We start from the raw sequence: 13937 nt of genomic DNA on the forward strand, positions 1-13937 counted from the left end.
TGGAAGGCTGAGGTGGGAGGATCATTTGAGTCCGGGTGTTTGAAACGAGTCTGGGCAACATAATGAAATGCCGTCTATACAATAAATCAAAAAATTAGTCAGGTATGGTGGTGCACCCCTGCAGTCTCAACTGTGTGGGAGGATCACTTGAGCCCAGAAAGTTGAGGCTGCAGTGAGCTATGATCATATCACCACATTCCAGCCTGGGTGACAGAGAAATGCCCAGTCTCAAAAAAAAAAAAAAAAAAAAAAAAAAAAGTTTCTAGTTTTTGTGGTCCTCATTGTAGCTATATACAATTAAAGTCATGTATACATAAGCCCCTCACAATTTATAGACCAAATTAAAGGAGGGCTTTACATGTAGGTAGAACCTAGCAGGTGCCCATAGACTTTGGGAAAAGCGGTTATTTTGCATCCTCACTGCACTCGTCGCTCTAAAAGTGGGCCACATTATCAGCCCAGGCAACCTAAGCAATTGGTGTATGGGTCAGTTTAACAGCAACAAAGTATACTTTATTTTCTGGGCGTCCTAATACCACCATTTAGTCACTACTCCATGAGCAACGAGCAAAGTGGTCTCCAGTGGTGAAAATACTACAAAAATTTATTTGAGGTTTGTCCAGAAAAAAACGCATACTGGGGATGGGAATCAAGCATGATTGTTTATCTTCTCCAGAACCCATGTTTCATCCTATCAACTGCCTTAGAATCAGAACCTACTGCCTGTACCGTTTAGCTTGTGTAGCAGAGTTGAAAGCAGGGAGCCATCAGAGTTCCCATTTTACCTAGATCCTCTCAGGACAGACGTGCTGGCAATGTTGGCTCCTAGCAGCTCACAGTGGAGTCCCTTCCAGGCTGCTTTAGCTCACCCTCTCTTTGGGGCAGCCCCCATCAGATGACAAATCAGTGCAAGGGGCAATGGCCCACTCCTGCCTCAGTGGAGGACAAGCCGGAGCACTCATCCCAGCTCTGCAGCTCTGAAGCAGGGCCGGCTGAGGCCTCCACTGTGGCTGCGTCTGGGTTCAACGTCCCCTTCGCCCAACCCTGCTTCTCTCACAGGTGCTGTCCAAGGGCACCCCCACCTCCCACCTGTAAACTTCCGCATCAGTCTGTTTCCCAGGGGACCCGACCTACAATGGTAAGAAATCGCGAGATTTTTCATGGTAAAGAACCTCATCAAGCTTTGAGATGGAACAAAGGACAGAGAGTGAACAGGCAAATAAACATTACGCAATCCATGACTAACCTGCCCTGCCCCTGCTGCCCTGGGGAAGCTGGCCTGACGGGGTGGGGGACGTTGGTGGGCCCTGGCCAAGTCTCTTCCTAGCTCCTGCCCACTGAGATGCTCACAAATCAGCTTAGATTCCCATCCAAGGGCTGTAGGCCCTGTGCCAGGTCTGGCTGGCATTTAAAACTAGCATTTCAATCCCCGCAGATGCCAGGAAGGGGGCAAGACTGATTCATGCAGCTCTGGGCCAGTGAGGGTAGGGTCCCCGTGAACACATGCTTTAGAAATGATCGATTTGTCCGGACCCTTGAATTAACCCCAGACAGCTTTAAAGTACCTACCAGCGTGTCCTTTAGTTAGCAACAAAAATATATGACAAAGAAACTAGGAACCTTGTGTGATGTCATACAGAAAGCTAACAATAACAAAGTGGAGGGGCGGGGAAGTAAAAGAAACTGAAATACACTGTTGAAGTACAAAAGAGAAGTAGCCAGCAATACTTTACAAAGGGATGCAACAGAGAGATTTTAGACCTGACATAAAATAATATGAATACAGAATGATTGCTAGATACTTTTCTTATATATTCAATATTAAAGCAAATTTATTTATGTCCAATGTGCTTTTATCTGTTACTGGTCTAAAGGAAAAAACTGCATGCTCTGAACACTTGTAAACAAGAAGATCAATATGTGGAGAATTTACACATTACGTATTGTGATCACATACTCAAGACAACTGACCCACCTGAAATGATCTTCGGGAAAAAAATAAGGTGCAATAAACACTTCACCAGTCAGTGATGAGTAAAAAGGATTATTACTAAAGTTCATGGTATACAGACCACAATATCTATGAAGACAAAACGTGCCACTATACTGACCAGTTAGATCATGGATTTAAGTGTAACTTTTTTAAAAGACCAAAAATGAAAGAAGAGTGAAATAATCCGTGGATTCCAGAGCAACGGTATGTGAGACTGGAAAAAGATGGCCCTTCTCCCATCTTAATTCATTTGTAATATCCAACAGAGCACAGGAAAACATCATATTAAAGAACATACTATAAAAACTGTAAGCACTTTAACTGTATAAAAAGTGAAATACGGCTATAATATTCAGCCCATCTATTGGATCATGTTAATAACAATTATCACCCTTTTGATCTGGTCCAAGAACTGAACCCTGGTAATGATTTCACCCAGTGGTTCCTACCTATTTCCTTTAGTTTCCATCACATGTCTTTTCTAGATTTTCCCAACAAGTCATTCAAACTGTTTGTTTAGAAAAGGTGACTTGCTGCCACATTGAAAGTTATAAAAACAACCACATACGCCCTGTGGCATGTGCTGGCTGGCTGGTCAGATAGCAGGTCACCCTCATTCTTACCCAACACCTACTACTTTCCACAAAAATCATAAATAATCAAGACACTACCCAAAGTTAAAATCTCTACTTGTGAGTCTGGCAACCTTTTATACCTATATACACCTTTTATACTTTAAGAATTTGGGAGGTATGTCCAGTTTACAACAATATTACACATGAAGACGGCAGTTTTAATAACTGCTTTGCAATCACTAAAATGTTTCCTGTTTTATTATTAATTACCTCCACATAATCACTTTTGGTTAATAAGTTATCCAACTCAGGGTGGCAACTGCACATAAAACGCTGAGACTATTACTGAAACTTACCATGCGCCATTGGCAGACTTGATTTAGTTTCCAAAGTGTGCAGGGCTGGAGCATTCACTGAAACAGCATAAAAAGGAAAAACTCAGAGGTTCCATAATTAAAGCATAAGCATCCGAACATGATGATAGCCAAATATGCCTCAAACTAGTCAAGATACATACACACCATAAGGAACAAATACTTCAAGTGACAAAGATATTACACAACATAAACTTATATTCATAACAGCTTTATGGAGATATGTTCACCTTTTAAAAATATACAATTCAGTGGTTTTTTTAGCATATTCACAGGGCTGTGCAACCACAACCACTGTCTAATTCTAGAACATTTTCTTCATCACCTCCCTCAAAATACCCATGCCCAATACCCATCACACCTTATTTCTGCCCCTTTCCCATCCCCAGGCAACAATTAATCTACTATCCGTCTCTATGAATTTGCCTATTCTTGACATTTCATATAGTAAATGAAATCATACAGTATGTGGTCCCTTGCGTCTGGCTTTGCTCACTTAGCACAATGTTATCAAGGTTCATCCATGCTGTAGCATGTATATAAATATCAGTATGTATTTTTATGGGCAAATAACGTTCTGTTTTATAAACTGACCACATTTTATTTACCTTTTCATTAGTTGATGAACATATAAGTTGTTTCCACTGTTTAGCTATTATGAATACTGCTGCAATGAACATTCATACACAATAAACCAGTTTTGAAAAGTACTCTAATCACTGGGCTGGAAGACATTATGTGAAGATATTAATTTAGGCACAGCCTGTGGAAAGAGGTTTACCTAACTTAAGTAAGACTCAATCCTCTCTAATTTAAATGTCTCCAGAAAATTAGATTCCACGGCCTTCTTCCAATATTTGACAATTCTTATCTGAGAGTCCTCTCTGGACTATTTATTTATCCAGTTTGTTTTCACTAAACAGTATTGGTCTATTAGTTTACAGCTTCTTTATCAAGACAGACTTTTAATTCTAATCTTACCCTAAAAAATACTGGCCACAAACCTCAGCTACTTTTTTATTTTATTTTTTTTAAAAAACAGAGTTTCACTCCCATCACCCAGGGTGGAATGCAGTGGCATGATCTCAGCTCACTACAACCTTCGCCTCCTGGGCTCAAGCAACTCTCCTGCCTCAGCCTTCTGAGTAACTGGGACTACAGGCATGCGGCACCATGCTCAGCTAATTTTTGTATTTTTAGTAGAGATGGGGTTTCACCATGTTGGCTAGGCTGGTCTCAAACTGGTGACCTCAAGTGATCAACCTGCCTTGGTCTCCCAAAGTGCTAGGATTACAGGCATGAGCCACCACACCCGGCCATCAGCTACTTCTATAGGTATGCATTTTTTATCTTCACAATGGCTTCTAGTGAAAGTGTTCAATTCCTATTTGTAAATTGCTAACAAACTCTGGAAATACTGCCTTTGTACCCATTTGCAACTTGTATAGTCTAGATCAAGTTTTGGCAAACTATAGCCCATGAGACATACCCAGTCCACTGCCTGTTTTTATTGGAACACAGCCAAGCTCCTTCACTTACGTGTTGTCTATGGCTGATTTTGCACTACAATGGCAGAGTTGAGTAGTTGCAAAACAGACCATCTAGCGTGTGAAGCCTAATGTAAATCACTGTCTGGCTTTTTACAAGAAAAAGAAAATACAGAATACTAACTATTCCTGATCTAGATATTTTTCCAGCTTACAGAATCAAAAGATCTGATGCTATTAAAATTGATCACAATTTGGTCTTTTCTCTCAACTGCAGAATTCATTCCCTTATTATGAAAGGGTAGTAAATCAGTAAATGACTGACTAGTGTCTAAATCACCAAGGGTATAGACAGGTGGAATCAAGAGGTTTGACCATATCTGCCTTATATTAGACATTACAAATCTTCATTTTACTGGGTATAGGTCTAATTTATTTATTACATATCTCCAAAGCTGACTTACACCTTGTGATTTAGATTTTCTGATCTTAAACTTTAGAATGTATGTTTTCTTTCAAGTGATGAAAACTTCCCTGCCATCATTAGAACCTTGGCTTTTAGATCCTTTTGTATGCTGGGAAGAGGAATGGGACAAGCCAGGGCCTCACTCGGAAGGGACCCCTACCTATGGGGCTATGGGCCTAATTTTTTAAATTATTTTTGGAATTTTCTAGAGCCAGTGGCATCCATATTTTTTTTGACCACATTCCCCAATCAGTAAAAGTTCCCCCAGAAATACACAGTTTATTTAAATGAATTTTATATATACTATAATACAAATGTGTACATTTTAAAACAAAAAAATGAAAAAATTAAAAGGATGAGATTTATTAATATATAAAAATAACCTCTAATAATTTTTTCCCACATTCCAATAGATAATTTTGCATACTCCATTTGGAGAAAACCACCCTAAATAAATATAGCCTTGGGTTTTTTGTTTTTGTTTTTGTTTTCTGCATATGTATTTGAGTTTGGTCAGCTGCTGAAGACTGATTGTTTGTTTGAATAATTTAGTATTTGACCTTTCTGTCCTTCTCTGAAATGTGTTTTTTTCCTTCATTTCATAAGATGTAAGTTCAGCATCTCTTCCTCTCTCAACCCTACTATTGGCACTTAAACTCCTCTCCTCCCCTTAACTACCCCTTACTTCTTCAGCTTCAAGAAGCCTCCAAGAAGACTGAGAGGTTAAAACCATCAGCATTTTCCAGCCAATAGTGCCAAATTCCAAAACACGCTCAAGAATGTCCTTTGGTCACTACACAGTGCTCTCACAATCCCTGGGCCCACGTGCGTGGTGCTGTTTCTCTGTGCTCAGCCTCAGCCCATACTCCTCTCATGGTCAGATCCCTGTGCACATGGCATGGGTATCTGCCCTTACTCCTTCCTGAATGGAAGCAAAACTATCTCAACTATTTAGCTAGTATTTTTAAACAACCATCTGTCAGTTTCTAAACTGTAAAGATTATGTCCTTTTGGTTTACTGCAGAATCTTGACAGCTCCGGGAGATAGAGCAGATGGCCAGGCTGACCACAAGTGGGGACAGACAGGACACCTGTCAAAGCCTGCAGCAGTAAGAGTGTCAGCAGTTTCAAAGTGTGGTGACACCACACACAGTCACACAGTCACACAGTGTGTCACTTTGAGAAGTCAACAAGTATAAACTAAGGTGATGCCAAGGAATTTTTAGTCATCTCTTTTTAGACAAATTGTGAAATAATAGCTATGGCTAATCAAAATCACCACAACATCATGTGGATATTTGTAGTCTTGGGTTTTAGAACTAGGTCAAAACTAAGAATCAAAATAAATCATTATGTGATCTCTAAATACATTGGTTTTCAAAGAAAAGTCTCTAAAAATAGTAAGTAAAAGTTATGTTTTGGTTTAGCATTTTAAAGATACCTTTGGAGCCCTGCATCTGTTATAGGAACTTACTAGGCACAGCTGGAGCAGCTGGCTGAGATTCAAAAGCCTGCCAGGCTAAAGGATTTCCTGAAATGACAGAAAAATAAATGAACAAAAAACATCACAAGCTATGGATTAAATTTTTGTAGGCCTTATCCTAATTTGTGCCCCCATCAAAAACATAAATGAAATGTACCAATATATAGCACATCACCAGGAGAATAAATATGTGTAACATACATCTTTTTGAAGCTAAATTTTCCCCAGAATTACTTTTCAGTCAAATATTTATGATATCTAGTTAATTTTGCAAGTATTCCTACCTACCTGAGCTCTTGTTATTTGAAGAGGAGTTAAAGGGAACCACATACCTCTTTCCCCAACTCTTTATCTCAAAACAAGAGGGAGGAAACCCAGCTCATACACCCCAGTACCACCCCCGTTGGCATCCCTCAAATACACAAAGATTCCTCAACAACCTGAGACGTGCAGGAACCAGGACTGGAATCACTGGGAAGAAAACTAGGCAGAAGTAAGACCCTGAACCTATGGCTTCCAGTCTCCCTTCTGGTCTCTTTTTTTTTTTTCTTTTGCAAAGTCAGCTCTTGCCCTGGTCTTGACTGGTTTAGTGTGTGTGTGTGTGTGTGTGTGTGTGTATGTGTGTGTGAGAGAGAGAGAGACAGAGAGAGAGAGAGAGACAGAGACAGAGTTCTTGAATGATATGGAGACAGGCAGGCTATCACTGCTGCAGTCAGTAGGTTGTGCATATTCCCATTAAGCTTAGAACAAACCTGTAACCCCCAAACAGCCACAGTTGAGAATAATGCAGCAAGCCTTTATAGCACTTTAGAATAATTAAGAGTTTTTTGGTTTTTGTTTTTTAGAGGTGTGGGTCTCACTGTCACCCAGGCTTGAGTGCAGTGGTGCAATCATAGCTCACTGCAGCCTTGAATTTCTGGGCTCGAGTGATTCTTCCACCCCAGCCTCCTGAGTAGCTGTGACTACAGGTGCCTGCTGCCATGCACAGCTCATTTTTTATTTTTTATTTTTAGAGAAGGGGGACTCACTATGTTGCCCAGGCTAGTCTCGAACTCCTGGCCTCAAGTGATCTTCCTGCCTTGGCCTCCCAAAATGCGGAGATTACAAATGTTAGCTACTGTGCCTGGCCTACTAAGAGCTTAATATCAATAATAATGGCTAACTTAATGAGGGCTTAATAGGCATATTATCCCATTTAATCCTCATAACAAGCCTATGATGTAGTTACTATTTGCTATGACTTGAATATCCCCTCAAAAATGCAAGTTGAAATTTAACTGCCATTGTAATAATGTTACACGGCAACAGTGGCAGGAGTGGGTTAGTTACTGAGAGTGGGTTTCTGATTTAAAAAGATGAGTTTGACCCAATTTCCTTTCTCCGTCTCATGCATTAGCTGGCCAGGTGATGCCTTGCACCATAGGTTGACCCTCACCAGATGTCAGCACCATGCTCTTGGATTTCCCAGCCTCCAGAAACTTTGTTTCTTTACAAATACCAGTCTGTGGTATGCTATTATAGCAGAGAAAATAGACTGAAACACTATTCATATTCCTGCTATAAAGCTGAGGAAACTGAGGCAGAGATTTATAAAGCTATGAAGTGCCAGAGATGGGAGTAGAACCCAGTCTGTCAACAGACCCTGTGCTTTTATATGCATAACTCTGTTCTACAGTGTATAAGTCAAGAGGTAAATGGCTCCTAAGCAGTTATTATGTGCCTAATAGTACTCTGATTAAAAAAATGAAACAACTACATGATAGTTTAGATTTTTTAAATTCTTCACCTTTCTGGGTTGTGGTAACAAATCTCTCAAATTAAAATAATAGAGGACAGATCTACGAAATTAATACAACAAGAAGAATGCCATCTTAGCACACATAAACAAGTGGGGCCCACATTCTTCTGAAGCCCAGCGCGATTGGGGAGGTTCCCCTTGCCACCAGCACCGGGATCCCATCCACTTACCTTTGGGCTCACTGATACTGTTTAATGGATTACAGGTAAAGTCTTTAATCTGCAAAGAAATACAGTCTTCTAGTGATACGTTTGAAATTAGATAGGGACACACACATGGGATAATGGACGGATAATGTTGTTAGTAAATTAACCTTTTCACTAAATTATCCAGGGACATAGAGCCTGTGGTCTTTAAAAGCACAGAGGCAGAAGTCATTACCCAAACCTCACCATCACACAATATATTCATGTAAAAAACCTGTCCATGTACACCTTGAATCTAAAATAACAAAAAATCTTTTTAAAGTTGCATTTGTATTTGGCTGCTTCTCAGAGTAATTACTGAAAGAAATTCTTACTTACCTTCAAATCAAATTAATTTTGAACTTTAACTGTATAAATCTTCAACATATTACTTTTAAATACCTTTTAAAAATGTATTTTATTGCACTAACTTTTACAAGCAATCACAAGGGGAAAAATATTCCATCTTCCTCACCTTATACCACTTACAAATGCTCTAAAGTAAAAACACATGTTCTTAGATAGACTCTGTTGCTTAAAGAAGCACGGTGCCACACTGCCGCCAGACATACCTGCTGTCTCTGAGTTATAATCAGCTCATTCTGCTCCTGGAGTCTCTGCCCTAGCTCTTCTATCCTTTTCTTGTAGAAAACATTGCTTGCATTTAGATCATCTATCATTGAGGTTCGAAGTTTCTCTATATGTGACAGGAGCTGAAAAAAAGTTAAGAAAGGCATCCACCTGTAAGCTGCATGTCAAATGTCTTCATTCTCCAGATTTCAGGTACATGCCCTGCCTGTTTTGCTGGCCTGATGCTATCCGTGCATATCAGGTCGTTGAATAAATCTTTGATCATGGTATATCCTGGCCCTGGCTGCTCTAGGTGCTTCATCTGTGTTCCCAAGGGAGCTCACGACCCCAAATAGACAACACTGATAATGGGAGCAGCTGAGCCAACTACAGCATATAGCACGAAATAACACATGAGCAACAATAAAGGATTCAGGCTTCTCCTGCAGAGTGGCTCTGACCCTCAGTACTAAATTTCTCCTGCAGTCCTGTCCTTCCGATGCCATCCTAGGCCAGAGAGCACATCTTAATGTTTTTGTTGTTTTTTTTTTGACATGGAGTCTCACTCTGTCACCCAGGCTGGAGTGCAGTGGAGCAATCTCAGCTCACTGCAGCCTCCGCCTCCCGGCTTCAAGCAATTCTCCTGCCTCAGTCTTCTGAGTAGCTGGGATTACAGGCCCACACAACCATACCTGGCTAAATTTTGTATTTTTAGTAGAGATAGAGTTTCACCATGTTAACCAGGCTGGTCTCGAAGTCCTGAACTCAGTCGATCCACCCGCCTTGGCCTCTCAAAGTGTTGGGATTACAGGTATGAGCTACCGTGCCCAGCCCCATCTTAATTATTTTATATTCCCAGAAACTAGCACAACCCCTGGCCCTCAGCAGGTTCTCTGAGAAATGTTTACTGATAAATGTTTACCGAGAAAAAGAAGGGGAATGGTGGGGATTAGAGGGAATGAGGGAGAGAGGGAAAGAAAGGGAAAGATGCAGAGGACAGAGATACAGAGACACACAGACATATTCATCTTTAGAGATAATGTCATGGAAGATCATAGACTGGACAAAAAGAATTCAAGAAGAATTTGTTTTCAATAATTGAAGGAAAGGTGCTTAAAGCAATTTCAGTAGTTGTTTAAACACAGAAGGTTAAAAAAAAAAAGGGTGGGGTGGGGCTTGAGGCCGAGTGTGGTGGCTTGTGCATGTAATCTCAGCACTTTGGGAGGCTGAGGCAGGCAGATCACTTGAGGTCAGGAATTTCACACCAGCCTGGCCAACATGGCAAAACCCCATCTCTAATAAAAATACAAAAATCAGCCGGGTGTGGTGGCGGGTGCCTGTAATCCCATCTACTTGGGAGGCTGAGGCAGGAGAATTTTTGAACCCAGGAGGCAGAGGCTGCAGTGAGCCAAGATCATGTCTTTGCACTCCAGCCTGGGCAACAGAGCGACATTCCGTCTCAAAGAAAAAAAAAAAGCCTTCATAATTGGGGTGAAGAACATTCCAAGTCTATGTCCTGGAAGTGGTGACAGGGTATGCTGATCAAATAAAGGAGTAGGAAGTATCCGTGCCTGAGATGAGTATATAAGGGCACCTAGACTAGCATTTCCTCATTTGCTTGCTTTTAGAAAATTAACACTCATTGTGTACTAGATGCACTTCATTTTGTTGAATCCACACCACAATGTTACGGACACATGTTTTGGCCCCATTGTACAGATAGGAAAACTCAAGTCTAGAAAGGTAAAGTCACTGGCCCTAATTGAGACAGCCGAAGTGGGGCAGAGCCCAGACTTAAACTTTCACATGCAAGTTTCAAAGTCAGTGCTCTTTCGTGAGGCCAAGGAGGGAGAATCGCTGGAGTCCAGGAGTTGGAGTTCAGCGTGGGCAATGCAGTAAGACCCTGTCTCTACAAAAACTTTTAAAAATTAAGCTAGGTGTGGTGGGGTGAGCCTGTAGTCCTAGTTCCTCGGGAGGCTGAGGTGGGAGGGTTGCTTGACCCCAGGAGGTTGGGGCTGCAGTGAGCTATGCTCATGCCACTGCACTCTAGCCCTGGCGACAGAGTAAGACCCTGTCTCAAAAAAAAAAAAGCAGTGTCTTAGCATCCTGCACAGCCTTGCCTCTGAAATGCTCTGTGCTCCTATGAGGCTGGACAAACACTGGGTGGAACCAATCTAGAAAGATTTTCCGAGTGAAACCTAAAAAGAATCTTTCCTTTCCCAGTGGATACTAAGAACCTCCCCCAAGGAGGGCATTGTCAAGAGCTTTCACTACATCTTTACAGGCCCCTGGAAAAGTGGCCTCCAAAGCAGTCTGGGAAATGCTGAGCTGGAAAATAGAAGGAAAAGCCAGTAAAAATGTCCAGGCTGCTGGATGGAGGTTTAGGATCTCGGCCTTGATCAACTACATGGGGAGTTGCTCCAGGCCCCAGGAAGAAAGGAGATGTGGGAATATCTAAGGGATAACATCATTCTTAATAGAGGAGTTAAGAATGAATCAGAAAGGCATGGAAAAGAGTACACGGAGAGAGGAATGGAGAGGGTCTAGGCAAATATAGCCAGAAATTATTTTGAAGTTTGCAGCTCATGAGCCCATTTTCTGTGATCCCATTTCAAGCACTACGCATTTTTCTCTACTGGTCCACATCACCCCATCCTCCCTTCCTTCATTATGTGACCATCTGACAACCTCCCAAGCTCTCAAGAGTCTTCTGTTGGGTAAAAAGGGCATGCCATCGCTTATCTGTGACTGCCTGTGAACTCCTACCAATGTTATTTAAAACAAAAAAAATTGCCAAGAATCTAGGTAAATCAATAGAAAGTTGGCAAATGCAACTTTCCCTAAACAGAGAAATACAATATGTGCATTGTGGGAACAGCAGGCACCAATCATGTGGAATAATTAATAGTTAGGTCTCAGGCAGAGATTACTAAACCTGATTGAATTCACCCCTCTGTTAGGGTTTAAGAGCAAAGAAGGGAGAGGTAAGCAGCTTCTAAACAAGCCAAACCAACAGACGAGGAAGGAGTGCAGCCTAGTGGTGGCACAGATCCGCCCCCACATACCCAGTATGTGAGGCATGCGCCCCACTCAGAACCAGGAAAGTCCTCGCCTTCTTCCTCCATGACAACCGTCAGTCTTTCTTTCTCTCTATCACGACTCGCAGTGACAAAGTATAAAAACTGTAACTCACTTTCTATTCCAGCCAGAGGCCACTGAAATTCCCACAACTGCCTGAAACACAGACAGCTTTAAAGGAGCCAGGATTTAAAAAATCCTTCCCCACCCCCGATTAATAAAGAAACCTGAATTCTGTCCCTAAATACCAATGCTAGAAAGATGGCTTGAAGAATAAGAGTAGGGATTTTAATGATCTAAGAGCAGTGGTTCAAACCATAGATCCAAAACAGGATAGCCTGGGTGGCTTTTGGTTTGTGTATTTCCAAAATCCACATGTCCCAGACTTACCTACTAAATCAAGATCTCAGGGAGTGGAGCTGGCCACGTGTACTTTGGAAAAGAGTCTCAGGTAATTCTGAAGTGCATCCCTGGTTAGGGATTACCATGTCAGAGCATCCAAAGAAAAGATCCTGCGTCCTTACAGAAAAGCAACCACTCGAAGCTGTCACTGCCTGTTTTCCTTCCTGGCTGGAAGCTTCACAGGTGAGTGCCTAGAGCTAGACAGGCCAGCCAGTGTAGTATGCTCTGGAGTACACAGGGCCTGCATTCAAATACCAGTGACCGTGGGCAAGACAGCATCTGTCTAAGCCCCTGTGTCCTCACCTGTAAAATGAGTGACAGCATCTACCTCACAGAACTCTTAGAATGATTAAGTATATGGCAACTACAAATATCCATTTATTTCCAAATGTTCCCATAAAACCAATGGTGTGCTGGTTAAATCAGCTTTCAAAAAAAACACCCTGATGAGGAGAAATGTGCACAGCTGAGAGCCGGTATGAGTCAGCTCCAGGACACCAGGACATGAACCGTAAGAACAGACCACTTTTGCTTCAGTGTAATGCAGGGGGACAAAGGAGAACACTCCTTGCACAGTGGAGCCACCTGTGGTGCAGAGAAACTACCGTCCACTGCTCCTGGGATCCTGCATCTTAGCTGCCATAGATAAAATATGCTGGGAAGTGAACGCCATCGTCCTAACTACACAGTCATTCTCATGGGGGAAGCTACCCCGTGGTGCAGGGTGGAAACATGGACTAGTGTCCTCCCTACAGCAGATGGTGCTTAGACCTCCAGACAACTCTGGTAACCCTGCTCTTCTGAACTCTACAATCAGCCTTTCTCCATCTATGAGAACAATGCTGAATGATGCCCTAGCTAGACGTCTAGCTACCTTCCACATTCATTCTGCAAGTGTGTAGTGAGTGCCAACCACATTTCAGGCACATGAGTGGATGCTGGGAAGACAATGGAGAGCTAAATAGATAGGGCCCTTCACTCAGAGGGCCAATGATATGATTGGAGAGACAGACAATAAACAAGGAAACAAATAAGCAAGTAAACTATTTAAAATAGTGCTCAGAGCTCTGTTTGAGATGTGATGGGAATAATAAAGAAAAGGGACTACCTACTTGGATAGAGTGACATCAGGTGACCAGGGCCCAGAGGCCAGAGGCAGTGGGGTAGGCAGGGTTCTCAGAGGGCCCTCAAGGTTGCACCCCTGGTGTACACCCCCTGTGTGATGCTGTCCCTTGGTCTGAAGATAACCTCCATTGTGGTTCTCAACCACAGAATACGGCAAAGGTGAAGGGACTCTGGAGATGCAATTGCAGTCCCAAATCTGCAGACTTTGAGGTTATGAAAAGGAAGATTATCCTGTGTGGGCCTGTCTTATTCAGGTGAGCCCCCTAAAAGAAGTTCCAGGCCAGGCATGGTGGCTCATGCCTGTAATCCCTACACTTTGGAAGGCCGAGACGGGTGGATCACCTGAGGTCAGGCGTTCAAGACCAGCCAGGCCAACACAGTGAAACCCCATCTCTACTAAA

The 13937-nt window shown here is 42.1% G+C and overlaps 1 protein-coding gene across 16 annotated transcripts in view; it reads right to left on the reverse strand.

The window, feature by feature from the left end:
* The window catches only part of DZIP1 (DAZ interacting zinc finger protein 1), a 63626-nt gene that overhangs the window by 21921 nt on the left and 27768 nt on the right, over positions 1-13937 (reverse strand). For all 16 annotated transcript variants that reach the window (XM_054529557.2, XM_024230837.2, XM_054529554.2 and 13 more), the window contains 4 exons: positions 8934-9074; positions 8347-8395; positions 6370-6426; positions 2925-2981 (listed from right to left, as the gene is read on the reverse strand). In XM_054529557.2, coding sequence (XP_054385532.1) covers positions 2925-2981; positions 6370-6426; positions 8347-8395; positions 8934-9074 — 304 coding nt within the window. The remainder of the gene's footprint in view (positions 1-2924; positions 2982-6369; positions 6427-8346; positions 8396-8933; positions 9075-13937) is intronic.

The sequence above is a fragment of the Pongo abelii genome, chromosome 14, assembly GCF_028885655.2.
Source record: "Pongo abelii isolate AG06213 chromosome 14, NHGRI_mPonAbe1-v2.0_pri, whole genome shotgun sequence".
Classification (NCBI taxonomy): domain Eukaryota; kingdom Metazoa; phylum Chordata; class Mammalia; order Primates; family Hominidae; genus Pongo; species Pongo abelii.